The 23,689-nt window shown below is 42.2% G+C and overlaps 2 protein-coding genes and 1 long non-coding RNA gene across 5 annotated transcripts; 2 read left to right on the top strand and 1 right to left on the bottom strand.

Annotated features, from left to right (window-relative positions):
* Positions 1-4,993: 4,993 nt before the first annotated feature.
* LOC147251266 (UDP-N-acetylglucosamine transferase subunit ALG13) lies at positions 4,994-7,110 on the top strand. The gene is made up of 4 exons (XM_086222675.1): positions 4,994-5,225; positions 5,660-5,822; positions 6,422-6,560; positions 6,647-7,110. The coding sequence occupies exons 1-4, from the start codon at positions 5,145-5,147 to the stop codon at positions 6,753-6,755; spliced, it is 492 nt and encodes a 163-aa protein (XP_086078801.1). The 5' UTR covers positions 4,994-5,144; the 3' UTR covers positions 6,756-7,110.
* A 2,474-nt stretch (positions 7,111-9,584) lies between these two features.
* On the bottom strand, positions 9,585-12,183 carry LOC147251267 (uncharacterized). The gene is made up of 3 exons (XR_015118891.1): positions 12,049-12,183; positions 10,862-11,151; positions 9,585-9,829 (listed from the first exon to the last, which is right to left on the bottom strand). It is a non-coding gene; the product is annotated as an uncharacterized LOC147251267 (long non-coding RNA).
* sesn4 (sestrin 4) lies at positions 11,957-23,248 on the top strand. Of its 3 annotated transcripts, XM_086221807.1 has the most exons (10): positions 14,990-15,648; positions 18,507-18,704; positions 18,808-18,990; positions 19,083-19,328; positions 19,754-19,850; positions 19,999-20,123; positions 20,546-20,712; positions 20,787-20,931; positions 21,070-21,171; positions 21,441-23,248. In XM_086221807.1, the coding sequence occupies exons 1-9, from the start codon at positions 15,556-15,558 to the stop codon at positions 21,157-21,159; spliced, it is 1,344 nt and encodes a 447-aa protein (XP_086077933.1). In that variant the 5' UTR covers positions 14,990-15,555; the 3' UTR covers positions 21,160-21,171; positions 21,441-23,248. The 3 variants fall into 3 exon arrangements, with proteins under 3 accessions (XP_086077934.1, XP_086077933.1, XP_086077932.1); XM_086221808.1 differs by lacking the exon at positions 14,990-15,648 and adding an exon at positions 11,957-12,535 and having other exon boundaries at positions 21,070-23,245; XM_086221806.1 differs by having other exon boundaries at positions 14,995-15,648; positions 21,070-23,246.
* The last annotated feature ends 441 nt before the right edge of the window (positions 23,249-23,689 follow it).

Raw genomic sequence — 23,689 nt, forward strand, 5'->3', positions numbered from 1 at the left:
CTTTCATTATGGCACAATATAGTTTTTGTAGTCAGTTCAACAGATCGTTTCTCTTTCATTATTTCAAGTGCTCTATAGGAACACAGACTCGTGGTCATTCAGTAACTTGAAAGTAGTCTAGTCGTCTTGATCATGCTATCATGAGACGTGAGCCATTTTGTTAAGCTGGCAACTGAATCGTTTTGCAATTTTGTGCCTCTTCTGGCCTGTTTCGTAAAAGTCCTTGTAGAGCTGAAATGGGTCGTTGATGGGCAGAAAGTGAATCGACAGCCATTTTCTTGATTGTTAAAGTCAATTATAAAGCTTTTCAAATGTGTGGAGTTGTTGCTTTTCTCCTTGTCACATGATTGTAATCACCACAAACAGTTGCTCTGAAGGCAGTTAAGAGATTTCACGTTTATAAATATTCAAGGAAAAAGAAATCCCATTTTCAGTCCCGTTATGTTATCTGAAATGATCTTTAGATCAATTGGCAGTGACTGATTATTAATTTTATATCAATCTCCCAACAGCGATGGTACATTTTATAACTATTTATTACCATTTCGGACAAAAACTTGAACTCTCACCCACTATTGTATCCATTTTGGGTGAAACAACTGTAGAGATTTCTTATCTCCCCTCACGGTTAATTTAGTAGCTGTTTGTAACTTCTCACTCTCCATCATCAGAAGCAGACAGTTCGCCTCACTGATCGCCGCCATGAAGCGTGTCAGATGTTCTCCAGGGTAGTGAAACCGTTTCTGCCACCAAGCAAGACAACACAACATCATCTGTCGATTGTTAAAGTAGCATGCAGTGCTGGGCAACAACAGCAGCCTCTGTTGACACAAGTGGTAAAATAATTAGCCCATTGTCACTGTTGTAACACGATTTGAAGTGAAACAACTGATATTTGACAAATTCCGAGTGAGTCTTAGAGGAACAGACACGTGTTTCTCAGTAAACATCCTCTACCGTGACTGGGGAATTCTAAACTCACCCCTAGTTCATGAAAACAGCTCTACAAGTTAGCGTGTATTTTCATGCTGTTAGTTGAAGTGCTCCGGTAACAAGTTTGGAGCTCAGCTGAAAGGAGCCACTATTAACGAGTCAGTGTATGATCAAAATAAAGCTGAAACCGAACAGCTCCTTAGACTTTGCGGGTATCCGGATCGCGTCGGGCTCCGTGAAAACATCACCTCTGAAGTGACTCTGACAAGCAATCATCTCAGCATGTGCTCTGTGAAAGTGCTGCCTGTTTTCACATCCCTTAGCGTACCTCCACTTCCTCTGCTGCTGCTGCTGCTTGAGTACTCATCCTCAGTGAGGAGGCGGCAGGGTAGCTACTCCAAGCTCCTTCACAGTGTCTCCTCCCTCCTTGTCTCTGTCTGAACCACAAGAGAAGTGCTGACAGACATCACGGAGCTCAGGGCTGCTTGCTATCCAGAGCTCTGGATGCGGCGACACAACAGCCCGCTGTCATTGGAGCTTGATGTGTCCTCACCATCAACACTGCCCTGAGAGCAGTTTGCTCTTAAAGAAAGTTCCAACCTCAAGTTCAAAATTTTAACTTTGTGGGGTTTTTTGTTGTTGTTGTTTTTTTTAAAGAAAAGGATAAGCTAAAACATATTTTACGGCTGGAATATTTTTTCTTATCAAAGATTTTACACATTTTGAGGTCAAAAAGTCCAAATTAAGACATTTTATTAAAAGTCCTCATTAAAGGTCATAATTGTATGAGGAAAATGTAAAAATCATAAGATAAAAAGCAATCAAATTACAGCTGTTCAGGTCTTCATTATGCAAAAGAGCACACTGGTAATATAACACGCTTTAAAATAAACCATGTGATGGGGAAAATAAACGCTGAAATCCATGTATTCCTCAGTACAATTAAAGCTTAATATCGTCAAAGATTTCCACAGTAAAGCAGGTATGAGATGAAGCAACGCAGGCAGCTGCATGTTGCTTGCATTAAAAAAATAAATGTTAAATCTGTTCACCAAATTTACAGAAACCTGTCTGTCCGCTGGAGAGAGCGGTCCAGATTTACGATTGGGAGCTCTCTGACTGGCGACCTGTCCAGGGTGAACCCTGCCTCTCGCCTGAAAGCTGCTGGGAGAGGCCCCCCCCCCCCCACCCACCCACCCACCCTTAACAGGATAAGCGAAAGAAAATGGATGGATAGAAGGACTCAGAAACACAATAAAACCATTTCCATCTGCTTATTCCTGTTAGGGGTTGCGGGGGGGCTGGAGCCTATCCCAGTGGCTACGGGTGAGAGGCGGGGTTCACCCTGGACAGGTCGCCAGTCCATCACAGGACCAACACATAGAGACAGACAACCATTCACACTCACAGTCACACCTACAGTCAATTTAGAGTATCAACCAGCCTCGTCCCCTCTTGATGTCTTTGGACTGTGGGAGGAAGCTGGAGTACCAGAGAGAACCCACACAGGAACAGGGAGAACATGCAGACTCCACACAGAAAGATCCTGTGCTGGAGCCGGGACTCAAACCCGGAACCTTCTTGCTGTGAGGCAACAGTGCTGACCACTGCACCACCGTGCCGCCGCACAATGAAACATTCAAGTAAAAGTACAAGTGTCCTAAAACTGCAAATTATGTTTCATCAAAACAGCATCACATGACTGGTTTTATTTTAATAGTTTTTGTCAGGATAGCCGAACAGCTCTGAGCCACCGTACTCAGAGTTCATGGAAGGCAAGCGTGCCATCGAGCCTCAAGGACATTTGAAGTGAATGTGTTATCCTCCTGAAGCCCTGCTGTCCATGTCAAGTACAAACTTTGAAGCCCTGATTCCTCTCTGGAGCTCTGTCAGCAGCTTTTCCATTGTGCACCTGCATGCTCCATATACAGGAAGTCTAGACACCACCGCGCTGTTCTGTAGTCTTGCAAAGTTTGCAAATTTGCAAGGCACAATAGACAAAAGGCCTTCGAAGCAAATAAGTCACCTTTTCACTGTCGCTTCTGGGCTTCAATGTAGGACCAGACACTTACAAGCTCTATTATCAAACCATTTCCAGTGTATGATGAATGAAATGGATCAGAACCTGCAAGATTCTTCATTGTGAAATAGCATAATCATCATCAGAAGATATGCCAGCACAAAAGAGCAATTTACTTCACACATAAACATCTCCCCTCTTGTCAACTTTCACTTTTCAAACGGCTCAAGCCTGGATTTGATATCAGCAACACAACATGTGGTCCTGGAGTCACTTGCACTGATCTGAAAATATACCTTAATTTAAATGTTTTTTTGTTTTGTTTTACTTTGTTTTGTTTTTTTTAGATTTGGGGAGAGAGGCTGAATCCCTGCTTACAGTCTTTGTGTGAAAATGATGGCTCAAGCACAGACGGTCTCATTTCTCCAAAAAAAAAACCCAAACAAACTAACCCGTTTCCAAAAATGTCAAACTATTCCAGCAGAAGCAAGTTCTTTGAGTTCCTCATGGTGTCATCCATGACTGTGAAAAGGTGCTCGTCATGCCTTTACTCTTCCTCTTCTCCCTCAGCTGAAGACCACACTCCTCGCTGTTTATGGAGCCTCTCGCTCTGTGTTTTACCAAACGAAGCTGTTTGTCAATGACTTCTTGTCAGTGTAACTTAGTTTAGGATAATCCACCACATGGGAAACCCTTTTGCTGAGTTATTGACCTATCAAGACTGTATTTTGACTCTGGGACTTACTAGAAAATGTGCGTTTAAGATTGTAGAAGCAGTTTAAAGACTCTGCTATGCTACATTCAATGCTGTAAAGTGAGACAAGAGCATTTGTGGATATGAAATGTCCATAGAGACATAGAAAAGCACAACAACATCAACAATGGAACCTCTATGTGCAGTTGGCCCAGTAAGAAAATGACCTTATGAGTCACAACGCCAGTGTTGTGCGCAAAATCCCTCCACTATTCCCTCCTCACTATCTAAGGGCGTCTCTATAATGACTACACAGGGAGCTGCAAAATAAAAATAACACCTTTTCCAATGCTACACGGGTCTCCTGCAGAATTGTGGGTTACTTTCAGGCAATCATTCTCAATATACCTTCAGACAGCACAGCAAAACGTAGCCACCATAATGCAACCAAAAATTTCCACTGGAAGGTAACAGGAAAAAAACATGCTATGTTGTTAAAAATTACTTTTGTCCATGTGTCTCTGTCCTTCCTTTTTTCTACCCTCATTAAAGTCAAACTCACATCATGCACAAAGTCTTATTGTGCTGCCTGACCAAAACCAAAGGGAAAAAATATTAGATAAATATAGAGATAGAGATACAATATATTAATGGAAAATGATATCCAGTAAAACAATAAGAAAAAAACTTAATCACAGTGTATCTTTACTTAATTTTTACATATTCTGTTACAAGGCCTTTCCTTTCCTTTATTTTGATTTTATTTATTTTATTAACCCACTTTGGAACAACCCTCACATAGTGAGTAGGGAGGGAATCAGACACAGTGTAAGACTTTAAAATCAATAGAATCTTACTATAAAAGAATTCTTTTAATGTGGGTGGTGCAATGGTCAGCACTGCTGCCTAACAGAGAGAAGGTTCTGGGTTTGAGTCCTGGCTCGGGCAAGGAATCTTCTGTGTGGAGTTTGCATGTTCTCCCTGTGCCTGTGTGGGTTCTCTCCAGGTACTCCGGCTTTCTTCCACAATTCAAAGACATGCAAATGTTGACTAAGTTAACTGAATACTCTTAATTGACTGTTGGTATGAATGTGAGTGTGAATGGTTGTCTGTCTCTATGTGTTGGCCCTGCCATGCACTAGCATCTTGACTGGGGTGAACCCACCTCCCGCCCGGAAGTCACTGGGATAGGCTCCAGCCCGCCGCGACCCTCAGCAGGAATAAGCGAAAGAAAATGGATGGATGGGAGGACTTTTATTGTGTAAATAAACGAAGCTCATAATGAGGTTTTTACATTGACGGAATATGTTGCTACAGTTCAGCTCCGGACCTCTAGACGGCAGCACGGGGAGGTTAAAGCTGTGACGTCACGCTACTGTCGGAAGCGACTGTCGGATGTGTTTTCTACAGAGCGATGGTGAGCTGTGTGAGAAGGCTGGAAACTGCATGTAAATCTCTTCGAGAAGCTAGAAAATAGACGCCCGAGACTTAGCAGCGATGAAGACCGTGTTTGTGACCGTCGGTACGACGAGTTTTGACGAGCTCATCGAAAACATCACGTCCTCTGAAGCTGTGCAGGTATGTTAAGGTTAGCTGAACCTGACGTCACGTCCTCTCTACCTATAAAACGTAAAGGTGCAAAGTATTATCAATATGTCTTCTATTGGTATGTATTATTTCCACCAAACGCTATGTTCATGTAAGAAAATGAGGGAGTTTGTTCTTTTTCTGCTTTTTTATCAAGGAGTTCAGCGTTTATTTAGTGTCACTTTTAACCCTTTCTTTCTCAAGTCCACACTGTACTCTTTGTCAGAGCTGATTCAATCCTGTTCTGACGATTATTTCATGCCATAAAACTTTAGGATTTCAAGTGTAGGTGACAGTTACTAATGGAGTGACTGTGCTGGGTCCATGGAAATAGCTGTAATGGGGCTTTATTTTGCAATTACTCTTCAGATAGGATATATTAAGTATTAAATGTCTGCAATTTTGAAATAATTTTCTTCCAATAGGCTTTAAAAAGTCGTGGGTACAAGCGTTTGGTTCTTCAGGTTGGGAGGGGAGATCTTCTTCCTGACTCTGAGAGCTGTCCACAGCTCAAGCTGGAGGTATTTCGATTCAAGGACTCTATAGCGGCGGAGATGGAGCAGGCTGACCTCGTCATCAGTCATGCAGGCGAGTGAAATGGTTGGTTTGTCTCCTTCACGCGGTTATCTCAGACAAGAGTAATTGCATTTTCAATATTTTCATGGATCTTATCAGTTTGATTAACTTAATGCACAGGACTATACATGGGTTTGTTCATATAGAAGGTAGACTGGTCATATCGTTGACGCTTGTTCTTTAGGTAAAGTGAGACATGATGAAATGATATCTTTCAGCAAAAACAGGTCAAATGCAATTAGAGTGACAGAACCATTAATGCATCAGTGAAGCGGTCTAATCAGCTGATCCAAACCAACAGGGAGGCTACAACTGCAGTTGGATGATAACTTGGGCTCATTGCTCAACACCCTAACTGCTTTTACGACTTACACAAAAGAATGTGTTATGTGAGACGGTGCTAAACACTGCCATGATTAGTCTGGAGTGTGAGAAATACGTGTAAAAAGTGTGAAATGTGTTGTTGTGAGAATGAGTTAAATAGAAATGAGTGAAAACAGTGGTGTGGAGACATCCAACAGAAAACAGCAGCGGACAGGTAGAACATGAACGCTTCGGACAACTGTCAGTCTGCTCCCCTACTAATGAATCTGGACCCTGTTTTCTCTCAGGGGCAGGAAGTTGCTTGGAGGCCCTCGGTGCGGGCAAACCTCTGCTGGTCGTCGTCAACGATAAGTTGATGGACAACCACCAGCTGGAGCTGGCAAAACAGCTACACATGGATTCCCACTTAGTGTACTGCACTTGCAGGTATGTGTCCCCACAGTCTGTGATTTGTGTCATGAGTGTGAAAATAAAAAAATGAGAACCCTGTTTCTTCTCACAAAATCCTTCAGCACCCTGACAGAAACACTGAGGACCATGGATCTTTCTGCTCTTCAGCCTTTCTTGCCTGGACAGCCAAAGGTTTTTGCACAATTTCTGGACAAAGCCCTCGGAGTTTAGTGAAACCTCGCTGGACTGTGAACGACTGACACTGAATCAAACGCTACAACACCTTTTTATATTATGTGTCTAAGTCTTAACACACACACACACAGCTTCAAGTTACCATCGATGTTACTGAGTTATTTGTGGATCACTTAAATTTTTTTTGGGGGGGGGGGGGGACTTTGTTTATATTTTTATATATGTGGAAGGAAAACTTTCCACCTGCCAGTTTCAGGTTTCAGTTGAATAAGAAGAAGTCTGAGAAGTAAAAGCAACGCTGCACTTTAACACGGAACAAAGCACCCAGTCAATCTGCTGGAGGTTGACGTCCCTTTGAAAATAACAACAACATTAAACCTGAGTGTCAGTTTGTCTCTGTGGTTTTCATTTTCACCAGAGTGTGAGACAGAGGGTTGAGTCCTTTTCAAGTTATTGCAAAGTCAGAACTTTGACCATCCATTAATTTTGTGTGTGAGGATTTCTCAACAGGTAATAAACTCGATAGCTGTGATGTTAAATGCTCAACTCAGGACCAAAAGAACCAACGCATTTTTAACCTTTTTATGACGATGTACCACTTTTTAGACTTTGTGGCATGATTTGAAAGTAAAAGCCATTAATAAACATATGTTTCCATCAGTGAAGAGGTAGTTTTGTTTTAACTGTTTGTCTATGCGGTCAGTTTTTACCAAACCTGAAGGTGTGCAGCAGAAATTTTGAGTTATATCTGTTCAACTTGTCACTTCCCGCATGGACTACTGTAATTCCCTGCTCTTCGGTCTCCCACACAAACTCCTCCATGAACTTCAACTAGTCCAGAACGCAGCTGCCTGCATCCTCACCAGAACACCATCCATCAGTCACATCACTCCCGTTCTACAACATCTCCACTGGCTTCCCATTAAACACCGCATTAACTATAAAGTTCTCCTTCATACATTCAAGGCCATACACAACTTCACTCCCCCATACCTCACTGACCTCCTACACATAGACATTCCTACCCTCAGGTCTCTCTCCTCCATCAGTCTGACCATCCCCCCAGCCCGTCTGTCCACCATGGGGGCTAGGGCCGCTCTGCCCCTCACCTCTGGAACCCCCCCCCCCCCCCCCCCCCCCACACACACACACACACACACACACATCAGGAATATGGACTCCATTACCCTCTTCAAGTCTGTTTAGGCTTGCATACAATCTTTAAATGTTCCATTGTTGTGTTTTCTGCTGCTAACTCTGTGCTTTTACTTGTTTTTTATTCTAACTATGTTTTAATTGTATTACTTGCATTTTAATTGTTGTACAGTGACCTGGAGTGCCTTGAACAGCGCCTTATAAATAAAATACATATTATTATTATTATTATTATTATTAAACATGGTGAAAAATTGCATTTATTTACATCGGACTCGGCTGAGGTTACCTTTGGCACTCTCCAAGTGCACTTCAGTTTAATTTGAGGTGTATGTTTATCCATTTACTTGTTGTGTAAGACTTCATTATTCGTCTACTGTCTGAATATGTGCCAGTGCAATGTGGAGTGTCACATGTAACCAAGCAAGAGGAAAATGGTACATACACACTCTTTCTTACGTTGACTGGTCGACTTCATCTGACCCCCTTTAGCTGTAAAGTCTATTTGGATGTTTCTCAAGTGTGACTGTTAGAAGGCCTTCAGCAGTGGGGTTTGTCCTCAGAATGTCAACTCTAATCTCGATAAAGACACCATCTGTGACCTAAGAACAAAGCAACAACAGCACATCAAGTAGCCGCTACAAGTATACAACTCAGCAGTTCTGAAAGCACGGAAAACTAAAATAGTAATTTGTGGGAGGCTTGATTGTATCAGTATTTTGGGGAGTATTGGACTATATTTGGAGGTGGAACCCTCAGTAGAAGATTAGTTCCTGAGAAGATTTGTGTCTGGGTGATTTAGAGAGATTCGGGGAGGGAGTTCTTTGCTAGAAGCGAGACTGCTACCCCGAGAGCAAGTAGAAGACCTAAAGAGTCAGCAAGTCACTTGGTTGACAGCGTAGTCAGGGTGGTTGTCAAATAGTCACCAAGAACAGTGAGAGCTGTAGATATGAGGAGATTTGGAGAGGTTGCTATTGCTACATGTCTTGATTACGGCGGCCTTGATATGGACTTCAGAGATCTTTGTCAGGTAAGAATCCAGGAGCCGTGGATGTAGACAGGTGAGTCCAGGCTTTAGGTCCACAACTGAGGGAAACAGCCCTCCGGAGACCAGAGGTTTGATCTTCCTCACAGAACAGTGTCAAACAGTTTTATTTTTCAGCAACCCACTGACAAACTCCAAAAGTATATCGTGTATTTTCATGCAAACACATGGATAAATTAGGTGTGTGTGTGTGTGTGTGTGTGTGTGTGTGTGTGTAGTCAGTCCCTTATTACACAAAACAAATTGCCATCTGTTTCCAGTAAATGACCCATGTGTGAAAGGCTGCCATGACTCAGACAAGAGTCACACTAAATAACTGAAATTCTAAGTTTCTCATATTCACTTTATTCTGTGCTGGTGAAAGAGGTGGACCGAGGCAGTCTGTATATCCTGGTACAAATGTCGCCTTGGACTCGAGGATGAACTAACTAAATTCCCAAATTATATTCACATGCTAATTATTACAAAGTCTCACATAAATGTCTAGTTGTGTGTGTGAAACAATGAAGTGTGAATGGTCAACTTTCATAATTTTACACACAAAAAAAACTGTCTCTGAAGGAGTGATACTAGCTCCATTTTACCAAGAACAACAACAACATTTTCATGGTGTTTTTTGCTAAGTATCTGCATACAGTACATGATGTAAACTGTAACTGGGCTGGTTAAAGGAGTCAAACAACCATAAATGGGTCCTTTTAATTAGAGCGTCTTTGTCTGTGGGTCATAAGTTATGTCGGAATGATTCCTCCTACTAACCTGTCAGTAAGAGACATGTAACTGAGGAGAAGTGTGTTGAGGATTCATTTCTTCACATGGAGAGGTCTTGTTAAACAGGATACGTATGATGTGGTCAAGATCTCTTGCTCAACCCCTTAATATCACTGCCGGAAACATTTCTGTGCACGTTCTGCAAGGGGACGCAAACATTTCATCAGCCATTTGATACCAAAGAGCTTTGCTTACATAATAATGACCTGAGGTAGAACAGCAGGATTTCACTGACTTCTAAAAATGACTGTAACGGTAAATAATCCCTGTCCTAACGAGAAGGGAAGACAGAGGGTTTCACGCAAACTTCCTTTTGGGAAAGTCCCTTTGTTTGTTTCTACAATGATTTCTGTGGAAGCAGAAGGTTCAGTTTAATGGGAAAGTTGCTGAGGCACAGAGCTGCTGTCTGTTCCTCTCTTCAAATCAAAATTTTCACAGATGACAAACAAAACATGCAAAAAAATGAGGTATAATGTTTTCTGATTCTGTGGTTGACCAGACAGCTGTTTTAACAATTTAGTTCAATTAAGGAATTGGTTAAAGAGGTTACTTTACAATTGCAGCAACTACATATACACACACACATATATATATACATAAATATAAACTGCAAGCTTAAAAAATTTAATATTTAAGATATAGTGTGTCCATGAGTAAATTTGGATCAGTTCCATATTATGACCATTTTTATTGTGTAAATAATGTGTTTTCTTTCAGTTGAACTCACTAAGTTATCTGATTTGGTTAATTTTACACCACCAATTGCCCAGACAAGCCTGTCCTAATGTCTCTTCATACCAGATACTTTAGTCACAGTGGCTAGTGTTTTCTGTAATCTGTAAATATCTGGTTTAGACCAGCTCTGCCTGCTACGTCACGGGTTCTCAAGATGCTTGGCCAAACTGAAAGGAAATCTAATAGAAATGGACACTGGTCCTGCCTGTTAAAATTCCAAGGGCCCATGGACAGACATCTATGCAGTACACAACTGCTGTTTTTAAGAGGACACTCGTCAGGTCAATTTTATTTGTGGAGCTCCAAATCACAACAAAAGTTATCTCATGACACTTTACAAGTAGAGCAGGTCCAGCACTACACTCCTTCAATGAATTTACACCCAACAATTCTCCATGAGCAAGCACATCCTGCAACAGTGGCGACGAAAACCTACCTTTAACAGGTAGGAACGTAGAGCAGATCCAGGCTCAATGGGGACGGCCTTCTGCTTTGACCAGTTGGGGGAGAGCAGGAGAGCAGGGCAGAGACAAAGACAGAGAGTAGAGAAAGACAGATATAGAGAAGGAAAGAGAGGGACAGAGATAAAGAGGGAGAGAAAGGGAAGAGACTGATGGACAGACGGGGACGTGAGCAGGTGGAGCTACGGGTGGCCGCTTGAGCCTCTTCAGGTCTGTAGCCTCCTCCAGCAGCACCCGAGATCTGGGATGTGGGGAAGCCCAAAGGCTCCAGAGAAGAAGATGAGTTAGTAACACGTATGAGTATGAGTTATGTGTAACACATACAGGAGGACAGAGAGGGAAGAGAGGAGGAGAGAGAAGCCCAGTGCACCATGGGAGATCCCCCGGCAGTCTAAGCCTATAGCAGCATATCTAAGGGCTAGCCTAAGCCAGACCTAACTACAGTATAAGCTTTATCAAAAAGGAAGGTCTTAAGTCTGCTCTTAAATGTAGAAAAGGTGTCTGCATCCTGGACACAAGCTAGCAAAATATTGTTAGAAAGCAAAGATCCTTGTGAGTTGAATGATGCAAACCATCTCAACATGTCATCACCTCTTTGACATGGTGTCTGCTTTCCCATTGAGTTTTTTTTCTCCCCAGTTAATATGTTCTATCTATATTGTTGGCATCTGCTTGTAAAAATGATCAGATGTAAATGAGCCTCTATGTCACTGTGTTCAAACGTCTATTATTTAGTGCAATAACATGAAAAGTAATTTGACTGTCAGGGTGAATGTCAGCATTGCCTTTCATGAGACCACGGCTGTGTATGTTATCTAAATGAGTCAAAAGCAGCATTCAAATTCTTTTGGTTATGCATTTAATGGGCTTTTGGGCTCCTTCTACGGGTATTTACAGAAATTGTTTGCACAGCTTGTCTTTGCTGACGTCAATAATCCTCACAGCAGCTGCATTGTCAATGACTCGCCTGCAGTTATGTAGACTACCTGTAGGTGCTGCTGTAGCAAGCTACACTATATTCAGGTGTCCTGGGTATGAAAGAGACAAATAATGTGCAGATTGATCATGTAAAGGGCATGGCATTCATGTATGTTATTTAACTCATCATGCATTGCATATGTTACGTCCATGATTTAAATTAAACCCAGTAGTAAGTTCTCACTGCGGCCGTGGCGAGTCCAGGACCACCGCGGCAGGTGATGGCAGCTGCCTCCTGCAGCAGCAGTAGCCGTAGCGGGTCGGTGGCCGCCACAATTTAAGCTACAGTCTCTGGACCCCGTGTATCACGCACTGCCTTAGGCTGTTTTTGCGTCTCTGGCTGCGCTGTTGTTTGCAGATGTTAATTAGCATTTGGCCATAGCTTTCAGTCGTCCGACCCCACCTCCTGAGCTCTGATTGGGCACACTGTTACTGGAGCTGTCAGCTCTGCTCCGGGAAGGTTTCCTCAGTCAGTCAGTCTCCAGCTACACAGCGACTGGCTGCTGCAGCCTCAGAGGGTGTCTTTGCCTTTGTTAGCAAGCCTGGATACCAGCAAGAAGAGAAAAGACCGAGCCGCATCCATGCAATAGCACACTGTTTGGAAAATGATCATCTGTACGAATAAAATGGAGTACTCCCTAAGAACCCAGTGTCAGCGAGTCCAGAAACAGGTAGGTTAAGGCTTTACGTGAGTGTTGAGAAACAGTTAAACAAGATGAGTTAGTTTTAACACAATTAACGGCGGCGGCTAACAGCATAGCCACAGTAACGTTCATTCATTGGGGATCGTTCTGTGTCAAAGAAAAAACCCTCTACCAGCCAGCTATGGCATTCATCTTTTTACGCTATTTTAGTTCAAGTAAATCCCATTCAGTTAACCCAGGATAATGTTCTAACGTGTTTTTAGTTTTTATGCTCTCAACTTTTTCTTTCAACGGTGCGTTCACGCTAGGCTAGCGAACAATCGTAGCAAACTTCAGCTCAAACTAGCTAACTCAGCTAACGGTTTACCAAGCAAACGTCATAATAGTTGGTTATTTAGGACGGGAGGCATTCTCATTGTTTGTATTGAAGGATGAAAGGTGTCACTTTCTCAATGCCATCATTAACATACAACAGTTTTCGTCAATGTCACGTAAAGTGCGCAGCATTACTGCATTTTTTTAAACTAGCGTTAGTAAGTTAAACGACGCTATCTATAAATATGAAGCGTTTTCTGCATATTTTTGTGAGCTGAACGTCACAATATCTGCACAAACAGTGTAATTAGAACGATATCCACATTTGGCGTAAATTGGTATTTTCTTCACTAATGTGGGGATATTATATTTTGCTGTATTGAACCTTAACGCTGATTTTTTTTTTTTTACCAAGTTTTAACACAGAAACGCAGCGACCTTTGAGAGCGAGAGCTGTAGGTAAAGGTGACGTCATTTTATGATTTGGGAGAAAAGTGTCTATCAGTTAGGTGGTCTGACTGGGCTGACCAAAAATTACATACGTAGGGTGGAATAAACAGAACCCTGAATACATGACGACAGGCCAGGATTGCTGTGTGTTTTCTAGCTTGCTGCCCTGCTCCATGTCCTGCTCCATATTTGCGACTTTTATTGTGCTGTTATTGCTGGCTGAACTCGACTGCCAATCAAAGTTGTTTTTCTCCTCTATCGCTGCTCTTCATTTTGCAACAGAAAGGGGGCACTGTCTCAAGCGCAGCCCCTTAAAGAAATGTTTGCTGCAGATTAGAGTCCTGAGACGGAGCAAAACAGAGAGGAATGTGGGCAGCAAGGGATTCAAACCCCTCCATTTATAGTTTCAAGTCCTGCCGGGGTTGTTTTTCAACACCGCTCTCAATTCTTGTTCTTTATCCTCTTGAATTATACTGCATTTGATGCATGTATTGAGAAAAAGTGTACAACTATTTAAAGCACTTGCAACCCAGAAGCCACTATTTGGCTCTTTAGTTTGATGACTTGTCTACCTCTGTCTTGTTTTGAGCAAGTACAGAAAGGATTGATGTTTATTCGACACTTGTAACTGCACCCCCCCCCCCCCCCCCCACACACACACACACACACACTCACACACTGTACCTGCCTGTCATGTTTTTTGGCAGGTTCAGTCACTCATCTGGCATATGTGGGCTTGCCTTTGTGTTTTTTCTCCTGCAGCACAGAGTTTTGTTTGTCTTGGTCGTGTTGTATGTGCTGTCCTACACAGCTTCCCTCCCCTCCCCTCTCCAAACCTCTTTGGGCTGCAGCTGGTTTGTTTTGTGCTACTCCCTGAGTTCACGTTGCAGAGCCAAAATCGGCCCCGGCTGCTGCTTGTGTTTCCGGTGATGAAGGGGGGCTGCATGATTAGGATGGACCCCTTCAGGCTCAATCGGAATGCAGATTGAATATCCTTCTCCTGTATCTGCAGCAGCCCCTCTTCTGCAGCCCTCCCACGGACACACAGACAGACACACACTCCATGTGCAAATGCACGTCTCATCTCAAGCTGACACATTTACCCTTGGAAGAAGGCCGGCATCATTTTTCCACTTCTTTTCATGTCGTCTCAGTCAAGCACTCATCATAATCTTGTGCAAACACTACTGCTGTTTTGTCAGCCTGCTATCAAAGCCTGTCTTTGTCTTCATTTACCTTTCCTTCCCTCATGACGTCACTCCTGTTTTTCATTGCATTCCTGCCTCTTGCTCTGTTCTGATCAATAAATAAACGACCTTTTCTGTGTTGGGATTAGTTTTGAATATCAAATGAGCTGCACTTTTGCATTTTTCTGACTCTTTCTGAGCTGTTTTTATATATTTTAGCCAGGCCATGCCTGGCCAAGTATGATTTGAATACAGAGGCGTTCGAATAAGACTCGCCTTTGTCTCCCTCAAGCTTGTTTTTGACTTGAAAAATAGCTATGTCTCACAATTATTTGCTGCTGGGTGAAATGTAAGCATAATTATGAGGTTTACGTGCACAAATTGTCTATCTGACTGTTTGTTCAAGGGGGAACTGAAAATATGCCTTGTAATAGTTTACATAGTCACTAAAATGATGATGTGTTCCTTGTGTTCTATATATCCACCCACTCACACTTGTCACCAGCTTTTTTTCTTCTAATGCGGGTGTTTTTTTCATGTGGGTGGACAATAAGGAGTGTATTTCCTTATCAAAAGTGCTGCTGTGTGCAGCTTTGTTGTTTGTTTTCAGGCAATAGAGAAGAAGCAGTGTGTATGTCTGGGCACAGCTTTGACGAACAACCGTCCTCCCTCCCTGACTATTAAGAAGTATTGATTCTTGCTGTCTATGAGAATACTAAGTAGCACCACAGGGAAATATCAATATGTTCACCTGTTTGGATTGACGGAAAATATACCGGTTATGTGTCACTTATGTGTGAACAAATGTTTTATTTAAGATGATCAGATCAGAGAGCTTTCCAAAGACTGAGGAACATTCCCCACCTCAGCCACTAGGATAAATGCTCAAAATCTCACCTTCAACATGAAGTTTAGCTGATTATGGTTTTATGTTTAGGCTTAATCAGACTCACTCACAGCTCAAGGATGAGTCAATTCCCGGTTTGCCGCTGCCTCCAACTGTAGTTCCTGTTTCACATTGACTACTTCCGCCATACATGTCCAGACATGTTTATGAAATAAAACCACAGATTTCCTCTTTGACTTCTGAGAGTGATGGCTAATCACTCCTCTACACTTCTCCTGGATTCCAAACAAGAGTTAATGTGCCGTTTTACTGTTCTGCTGTGGATCTTTGTACATTATGATGTGAGTAATGTTAACAGTTACTTAAATGTTCATCGGCTTGGATGTGTTTTGCAGCTCAGTGAATGTCTGTTCAGGGGACAAGGTAGAAGAGCCAGTGTCCTGTAGTGTCTATGATGGACGAATTTAATATCACATGCTCTCAGAACTATGACCAAAAAATTTCTTTTGTTTCTCTCAAGGAGCCTTCAGCAGAGTTTAGACATGTTTCTAACAATGCATCTGTTACAGCAACATTACAGTAAATCATGGTTAGATAATGCTTAGTTATATATGAATGCTGAATAAGCATTACTAAGTGTAATTACCCACTTATTAATTATCTTCAACCTGTTTTGTAAAGTGGTAACATGCATCCCTTTTTGTAACACTTCATCTTTGCCATCTCTTCACGTTAACATGAAAACCATTATAAGTGATTACTAGACAAATTAATGTCCCTAAGCATTGGTTATTATTAGAGTTCCCTTTTTAAGAAATGTCAGTCACTTATCGATTGATAATTTATCCTTAAAACACAATGCAAAATATTTGTTGCAGTTTTCTACATACGAGTCTAATTTGACTGACAAAATGTCCAAAATCCAACATTTTGTCTGTCTACAATCAGAGAAAGACAGCAACTGCTCATATTTTCTCTATCCCGAGGCATTTTGCTTGTGGTGAAATGTGAATTTATCATTAAAATCAGCAGTGCTAGAGTAGTGCAATTAAATTTTAAAACATGTTGATATGCTGCAGGACCAGAAAAAATCTTTTCATATTTGGGTGTTTATGCCTAACCGAAAGAACAAACAGCAGGAGGTGTAATTGTTAGCACGACCAGCTTATTCTGTACTCACATATAACTTGATCGTAAAGCATTTAGACTAAAAGATGTAGGCCTCGGCTAGCTTAAAGTAACCAAGCCAGTTAGTGCTAGATTGTGCGGCCTTGGTTCTGCAACTCAGCATACTAATCACAAGCTCTTGAGTTTGCAGACAGATACTGGTGTGAATGAGCTCATGGTCGGTTGGCAAACACCTGTCTGCTCTCCATCCCTCCTTTCCCCGTGTATATGGACTGATACGAGTGGGTCAGCGGTTCTTTGTGTCTCTCTTCATTTAGAGCCAATTCCCCTCACACATTATCTGATTTTTTTTAAACCCTCCTGCTCCTTTTAGAAATTTTAGTGGTAGATAAAGACAGACACATAGATGGGTTTGAAATGGATTTGTGATATATGTTATGATAATGTCCCTGAAGATGTTAGCAAGGACTCTATATAGGTCAAGAGGTGGAGCCTCTTGCAGGAACAGGAGAACTTCATTGACTGCAGGGAGCAGTGAAATACCACATCATGGAGCTACTGCCAGATAACATGGTGCTGAATGCCAAAGAGCTGTACAGGATTTAAATTAAGTAACATGGCCCTGTGGTTCCCATCTGTTCCCATCTGTGACATAAGTTGAGGGTTAGCCAGTAATGATCTTAGATAGCAGTTTATGCTGTTGAAGAAGAACAATTTGTGATTGTGTACTGAAAAATCATCCTATTTGACCCATCCCTTATGGAAAGCATATCCTGTTATTTCTACCTCTGGTTTGGTCAGGACTTGTATTTGGATTCTGGTCGAAACTTCAGCAACCGGCAGAAACCTAAACAGACATATGGAGAACATGTAAACACTACTCAGAGAACGGGTTGGGGTTTCAAACTCGTGACCTTGCTGCGCGTCAGCTGTGAGGGAACTGTTTTAAGCTAACCACTGATCTACTGTTCCGCCCAAAGGAAATGTCTTTGCCAGCATTTTCACAGCTCGCATGGCCAGGAACAATTTGGCTTAGACCACTGCTGTATGCTCGGGTTTTACTTGCAGGAGAACTGTGACCTCAATCTCGGCCGCTCTCCCAAACACGTATGATGTCAAAGGAGGTAATAAATCATTGTGCCTTTGAGGGCAACTTCCTTCTCCACATGGATCTGTTTCTCTTGGCCTCTGGCTCCTCTGCCCAGGTGATCCCATGATTGTGTGTTTGGTATGATTCATGTATTTCCTACCATCTTACAGAGTCGAGGCCTCCTCAGCCTGCATTTCACACTGGTTCCCTCATCTGTGTGAATCAAAGGACAACATCTGGTTTTTGGTTCTGTTAACATTGTATCAGGTTGTCTGTTGTTTTCAAATGTAACTGAGGTGATGTGCAGCACAGGCACTGAAAAAAAGTATCTCATCCTTTTGCAGTCAACATGTCTGTTTGACTGTTGAGGTCCTAGCAGGAGAAACAGCAATGCAAGGAATGCAGTGGTTTAGTAGCGACACTGATATCAGTCTCGAGGCTGCTGTTTATAGACTGCTCCAGCTTAGATGAATGAAGGATGATTTAATCTTGAGCCAACCTGTTTGGCCACTAAATGAATTCTAGTAATTCCGCCACAAGAAACAAGGTTCTGTATTATTGGTTATTATGTCATCTTTTTCAATTTCATGTTCTGAAATCCTTTCAAAAGGACAGAACATGTGTTTTCAATCATTGCAGCCAAGTCAACAAAGACGTTCGTAACTGTCATTATGGGCTCCTTGATTATGTCTGCAACCACAGAGAAGTGCTCCTAATTATCATTATCCATCAGTATTGCTTTTTAACTCGAAGGAACATTTTGTTGTCTGAAGAGTAGATAAAAGTACAAGCTGGTGTCGCTACTTAATGTTCTGCTTCTTAACTAGATGATAATCAAGGTTTGATTTTAGTTCTAATACCTGCCGCCTCAACATCATCTGCTATGACACAATAAACATGGTCCTGTAATAGCAAATGGTTGCTGATGGTGCTGTCATAAACCTTCTCCCTCCCTCCCTCCCTCCCTCCCTGTCTCTGTAGGGAATGGTGAACACTGAGAAGGAGCGAGTGTCACTGCTGTTCATGAAGCCTCTGGTCAGCAGGGGCAGCGTGGACGCTGTCTCCCAGCAGATGGCCTCTCACCCCCAGTACTTGGAGAGCTTCCTGCGCACACAGCACTACATACTGCACATGGACGGTCCCCTGCCGCTGCCATACCGCCATTACATAGCCATCATGGTCAGTGACATGGCTGCCTTCACTCATGCATACAGATGACTTTCTTTGTGTTGGTTGTTTTTCTGAACCTGCCTGCACACCTCTGTCCCCCCACACCGTCCAGGCTGCAGCGCGACATCATTGCAACTACCTGGTGTATCTACACTCCGCCCAGTTTCTGAGGGTGGGTGGGGACCCTCTGTGGTTGCAGGGTTTGGAGGCAGCACCCCCTCGTCTTCGCCTCCTTGACCACATCAACAAGGTGCTGGCACACCAACCCTGGCTCACAGCCTGCTCACACATCCAGGTACAAACATCAAAAGATTTTTAGACATTCTTTTATTATAATCATAGATTTTTGTTGGTTTAATTCTGACCTCTCTTCCGTGCTCCCTCCAGACTCTGCTGAAGTCAGGAGAGCAGTACTGGTCGCTGGCGGAGCTGGTGCAGGCCGTGGTCATCCTGGCCCACTGCCACTCCCTCTGCAGCTTTGTCTTTGGTTCCAACACTGACTCGGACCTTGCCCCTCTAACCAAATCTCCCAATGGTACACCGCCAACCTTCTGCCCCTTTGATGCTGCTAATGGCAACACCAACGTGCCTCAGTCGCTCGCCACTCCCTCTGAGCACATAACACGTCGGCGGGTAACTGCTTTTCTCTGGATTAGTTCACTTATAGAGCACAGAGAGAGATAACCTTCATAATGCTTTTAAGAAGTTCTATTTTTAATATCATGTGGCAATAGATGTGAATTGTTTTTGTCTGTACATTTATATTCAACCAGTACATGCTAACCTGGTCACAAACTCACATCCGAGGTTAGTACGAGGTAAAGCTCAGGTTGAACTTTAGATGACATTTATGTGAACACTGTACCAGTGTACATGATCTTACATAAAAGACAGAAATAGACCACAATTCATAGCATGAAATATGAGGTTCAAGTTAGTCCCAGCATTAAATGAATGATTTTCAAGAGTTCTTTGTATTATAAAAAGGCAGCCAGTGTTGTCTGTTGCGTGGAAGTGAATTATATGTAATCAGAAGGTTGTGGTCTGATGTTGGACAGTCTCTGGACTCCAGCTGTGACATGGTGTGTCTGAAGGAGAGGATTCAGAAGTCCCAGGAGGAACGAGAGAAGAGAGAACACACACTCCAGCAAACAGGTACACACACACAAACTCATCCCTTCATTATCTTCCTCATCATTGTCACATGGTGTGAAACTCGAGCGCTTGCTGTTCACCAGCCACTTACTGATGCTCTGTCTGCCTGCTCTCTGTCTCCTTCACCTCCATCATCTCTGTTTTTCAGATATGGAAGAAGAGGAGGAGATTATATTCTTTGCAGACCCTTTGCGCTTTATCACAGACCCTGACTTCTGCTACCAGGAATTTACCCGCAGGGAGGAGGACCACTTCCAAGTATTTAGAGTTCAGGTGAGGATGAAGAGTTTGTGGATTTATCAGCAGGCAGATGTTGTATGGACCTTTACACTACAGCCAAGGAAGTAATCCTTTCTGATTGGCCGGCAGATGTCTGTTAAGATTATGTCATACAAATAAATTCCTCGAGTGAAATTAAACGTTTTTCCACATACACGCCCGTAAATTTCCTTGATATGAACTAAAGATTCTCATGGTTGGTCAGTAAAATTGTTGAATTAATTCATTTATAGATAATTTTGTTTCAAAATAGAAATGAAAATATGGAAAAAGTAAAAAAATGATCTTCATAGTTTCACTGACTCTTTTTATTCATCATCACACGAGACCAAAACCTAGAAACTTGAATAATATCAGTCATCTTTCCTTAAACAACTGATTTCACACACCTCGCTCCCCATCTTTGGTTCCTGCAGGACTACTCATGGGAGGACCACGGCTTCTCCTTAGTCAACAGGTTGTATTCGGACATCGGTCACCTGCTCGATGACCGATTTCGGAGTGTGACCACCCTTCCATCACTGCACAGCCCTGACCTGAAGAGGGCCATCTGGAACTATATCCATTGTGTGTTAGGAATACGGTGAGCCCTCATCTACTGCCATAAAAACAGTGTTTTAATCCTCAGAACGTGTAGTGAATATATCTGTAACACAGGTATGATGATTATGACTACGGAGAAGTGAACCAGTTGCTGGAGCGCGACTTGAAGGTCTACATTAAAGCTGTAGCCTGTTTTCCTGATGCCACCAAAACTGCAATGTGTCCACTGAGCTGGGCTCCACTTAAACCTTCGGAACGGGTGAGAGGACACGTCACCGCTAGCACTTTTATAGCCGATGCACATTTTGACATGTATGTTGAGTATTTTTTCACCTAAGCGCCAGTGTCAACCTCAGTTAACCTGGAGACCTCCTGCGCCACTTGTTCTCTCCCTCAGATACATGTGAATTTACTAATCATGGAGGCGCGGCTGCAGGCTGAGCTTCTCTACGCCCTGAGAGCCATCACTCAGTACATGATCGCCTAAGTGCTCGGAGAGGTACAACATTGAATTTCTCCACCGGTACAGAGACCCTGAGACATGAGGATGGAAAAAGGCGGCAGACCGCAACTAGAGTGACGCTGAATCGCTCTGCCTCATGAATGTGGTCTTTTGTTTCTCCGATTTAATGTATTTATACCACAGTGTGCCACCTCCATCCCATCAACCGAGTCTCTTATCCTAATGTCTCATTGTGGGACAGATCTCCAAGGTTATGTGCAATTATTACTAGTGTTGTTTTAATTTTTACCTGCTTTCTGTTGCAGCTGCTTCGTTGTGGCAGTGTGTTCCCAGTGGCTCCTTCTTAGTTTGATCTGGCCTCTTTTGTATTAACTCTGCTTTCCCCAAACTATCTTTTTGTATCTGCATGTTAAATGAATGTTATTGGGAGACCAGGGCCTTTGTTTATTTGTTTGTTTGTTTGTGTTTTGGGGGGACAATCCTAGTCAGTGTTGGTGGATTTTGAAGGACGACAGTTTCGAGATCTCCAGAACATTTCGTATGAATGCTGGTCAAGAACAAAAGTAAATGACACTGCTGGAAGTCATCACATCACTATAGTTTCTTTTAATAAGCACTTTTTTAAACTTTATATATTTATAATACAAGGAAGCTCATTAGTAGACATTGAGGTACAGTGTGGGTCTTTGCTCGCCACAGTGTGACCTGTATGGAAGTTTTTAAGACTGTTTGTCCTCAAACTTTCAGACTTGTTCTTGTTTTTAGCCCCAAGATCTGAGACCTTTCAACCAACTGTTGGTCCTTTACTTTACGGTCAGCGCTGAGACACAGAGGACTATTTGCAAAGCTGTGTTAAAACAAATTAAAAAAGAGATTTGGGGGGAAAAAAATGTAGCTGAAAAGGTTAGTGAGCTGTTTAGTACAATGAAGATTAACTGAGCCATTCACAAGACTTGTTTTGTTCTATTTTTGTGATCAAATCAGACTGAAAAGCAGACCAACATTTATGAAACCTCGACTGTAAAGGAAAGAATTGGGTTGATTAAAATAGTCTGCACTGGTCATGAGTTTAAGTTGAGATCAGATATTTTTTTTCCTCAAAGCTTTTTGTCAGGGTTTTTTTGTGTGTGTGTGTGAGCTGTATCAAAGCTGATTATGAAGTCAAGATCTATAGTACAATTTGCAACGCAGAACAATGTGCAAACTAGTCGTTGAAACATTTGTTTTTTTTATTTTATTTTCTACAGTTTTTGTAAACTAGAGTACATTTTGTCTTGTTTTTTGTTTTGTTTTTTTTGTTGACAGTGTGAGTGCTTGTGCTGCCGCCTGTATAGATGTAGAGGTGTGACAGCCTGTTTAGGGTTTAGTAAGTGCAGGATATAGGATAGAAGTGCATATCTACAAAAGCGTTAACACAGGTGCCTTCAGGCTACAACTGAAGTGCTGCTGAAGTGGAGGGATGTGACTACTGTGGGCTGAACGTGGGCTTTAGGTGCAGCTGGGAAACACCCCCCCCCCCACACACACACACACACCTGACAAGTGTAACGTGTGGCGTTGCCCCATATGAATAAATTTTACTGTGTGTTGGTCAGCGCCATTTCTGCTAGAGCTTACAATTGTAAATACCCGTGTTTTCTATCAGACAAGCCCTCAGAATCTCAGCAACGAGCCTTTGACACAGATGGATGTTAAAAATGTTCAACTTTAGCTGATAAGAAATGGACATTTACCTAAAAAAAAAAAAAACGAAAAAAACCCTACCTTAAAAAAAAAGAACAAGTTGAAAGACAAAAAATGTTTTTTGAAAATGTGAAAAATGTTTTCTATAAAGATGCTCTATGAAAATAGCTCCTGTCTACTGTTTTCTGTATTCACCCACTCTCGTCTGAAACAACACGCCAGATGGCGAAGTGTTAACCACAACGGCGTCCTCATGAATGTGACACAACTGCAAACCTTTGGTGCTTTTACACCAAATAGGAGTTTCTAGAGCTCCTAACCTCGTCTCTTTGTTTTGATGATGGACTCACAGTTGTGTTTGTCCAGGAAGAACATGAGGAGCAGTTGAAAGCTCCGAAAAAGAAAAGCCGAACCTCCATTTCGTACTGCAGTATTTACTATTGCTACATGTTTGACACTCAGGTTGTCTGCATGTGTTTTTTGTCTTCAGTTTGAATTTTCCAGGACATAACTACCAACATTTCACCCAACTTTATTGATCTTTTATATATTTTTTTTTTATCAAAATTGAGTTGTCAAACCCTTTAAACCTTCTAGTGAACCTAATAGTTTTTTCAATTTATACTCTGTCCTACTTTCGTTTACCTGATGACCACATGTTGAACGTGACACACCCTGATAACTGAAGACCTAAATAAAACAGATAAACCACTTACACTTCTTGCAAAGCTTGAAGAAAAATTTTGTGAAGTTATTGTCGAAAATATACCCTCATCTGAATAAGACGCATTACTTCTTTATATACTTCTACTTTACGTATATACTTCACACTTTATACTTAATACCATCCTGCAGTCAATTTCACATTAAA

Source organism: Aulostomus chinensis, chromosome 13 (genome assembly GCF_037954235.1).
Source record: "Aulostomus chinensis isolate RoL2024-O1b breed Wild chromosome 13, RoL_Achi_v1.0, whole genome shotgun sequence".
Lineage (NCBI taxonomy): Eukaryota > Metazoa > Chordata > Actinopteri > Syngnathiformes > Aulostomidae > Aulostomus > Aulostomus chinensis.

Bases quoted from the DNA above. Each gene is read 5' to 3' on its own strand.
- LOC147251266 (XM_086222675.1), top strand. From the start codon at position 5,145: ATGAAGACCGTGTTTGTGACCGTCGGTACGACGAGTTTTGACGAGCTC. The intron at 5,226-5,659 runs GTATGTTAAGGT...TTCTTCCAATAG, and splicing joins CGTCCTCTGAAGCTGTGCAG to GCTTTAAAAAGTCGTGGGTA. The intron at 5,823-6,421 runs GCGAGTGAAATG...GTTTTCTCTCAG, and splicing joins CCTCGTCATCAGTCATGCAG to GGGCAGGAAGTTGCTTGGAG.
- sesn4 (XM_086221807.1), top strand. From the start codon at position 15,556: ATGGCTAATCACTCCTCTACACTTCTCCTGGATTCCAAACAAGAGTTA. The intron at 18,705-18,807 runs GTCAGTGACATG...CACACCGTCCAG, and splicing joins GCCATTACATAGCCATCATG to GCTGCAGCGCGACATCATTG. The intron at 19,851-19,998 runs GTACACACACAC...TCTGTTTTTCAG, and splicing joins ACACACACTCCAGCAAACAG to ATATGGAAGAAGAGGAGGAG.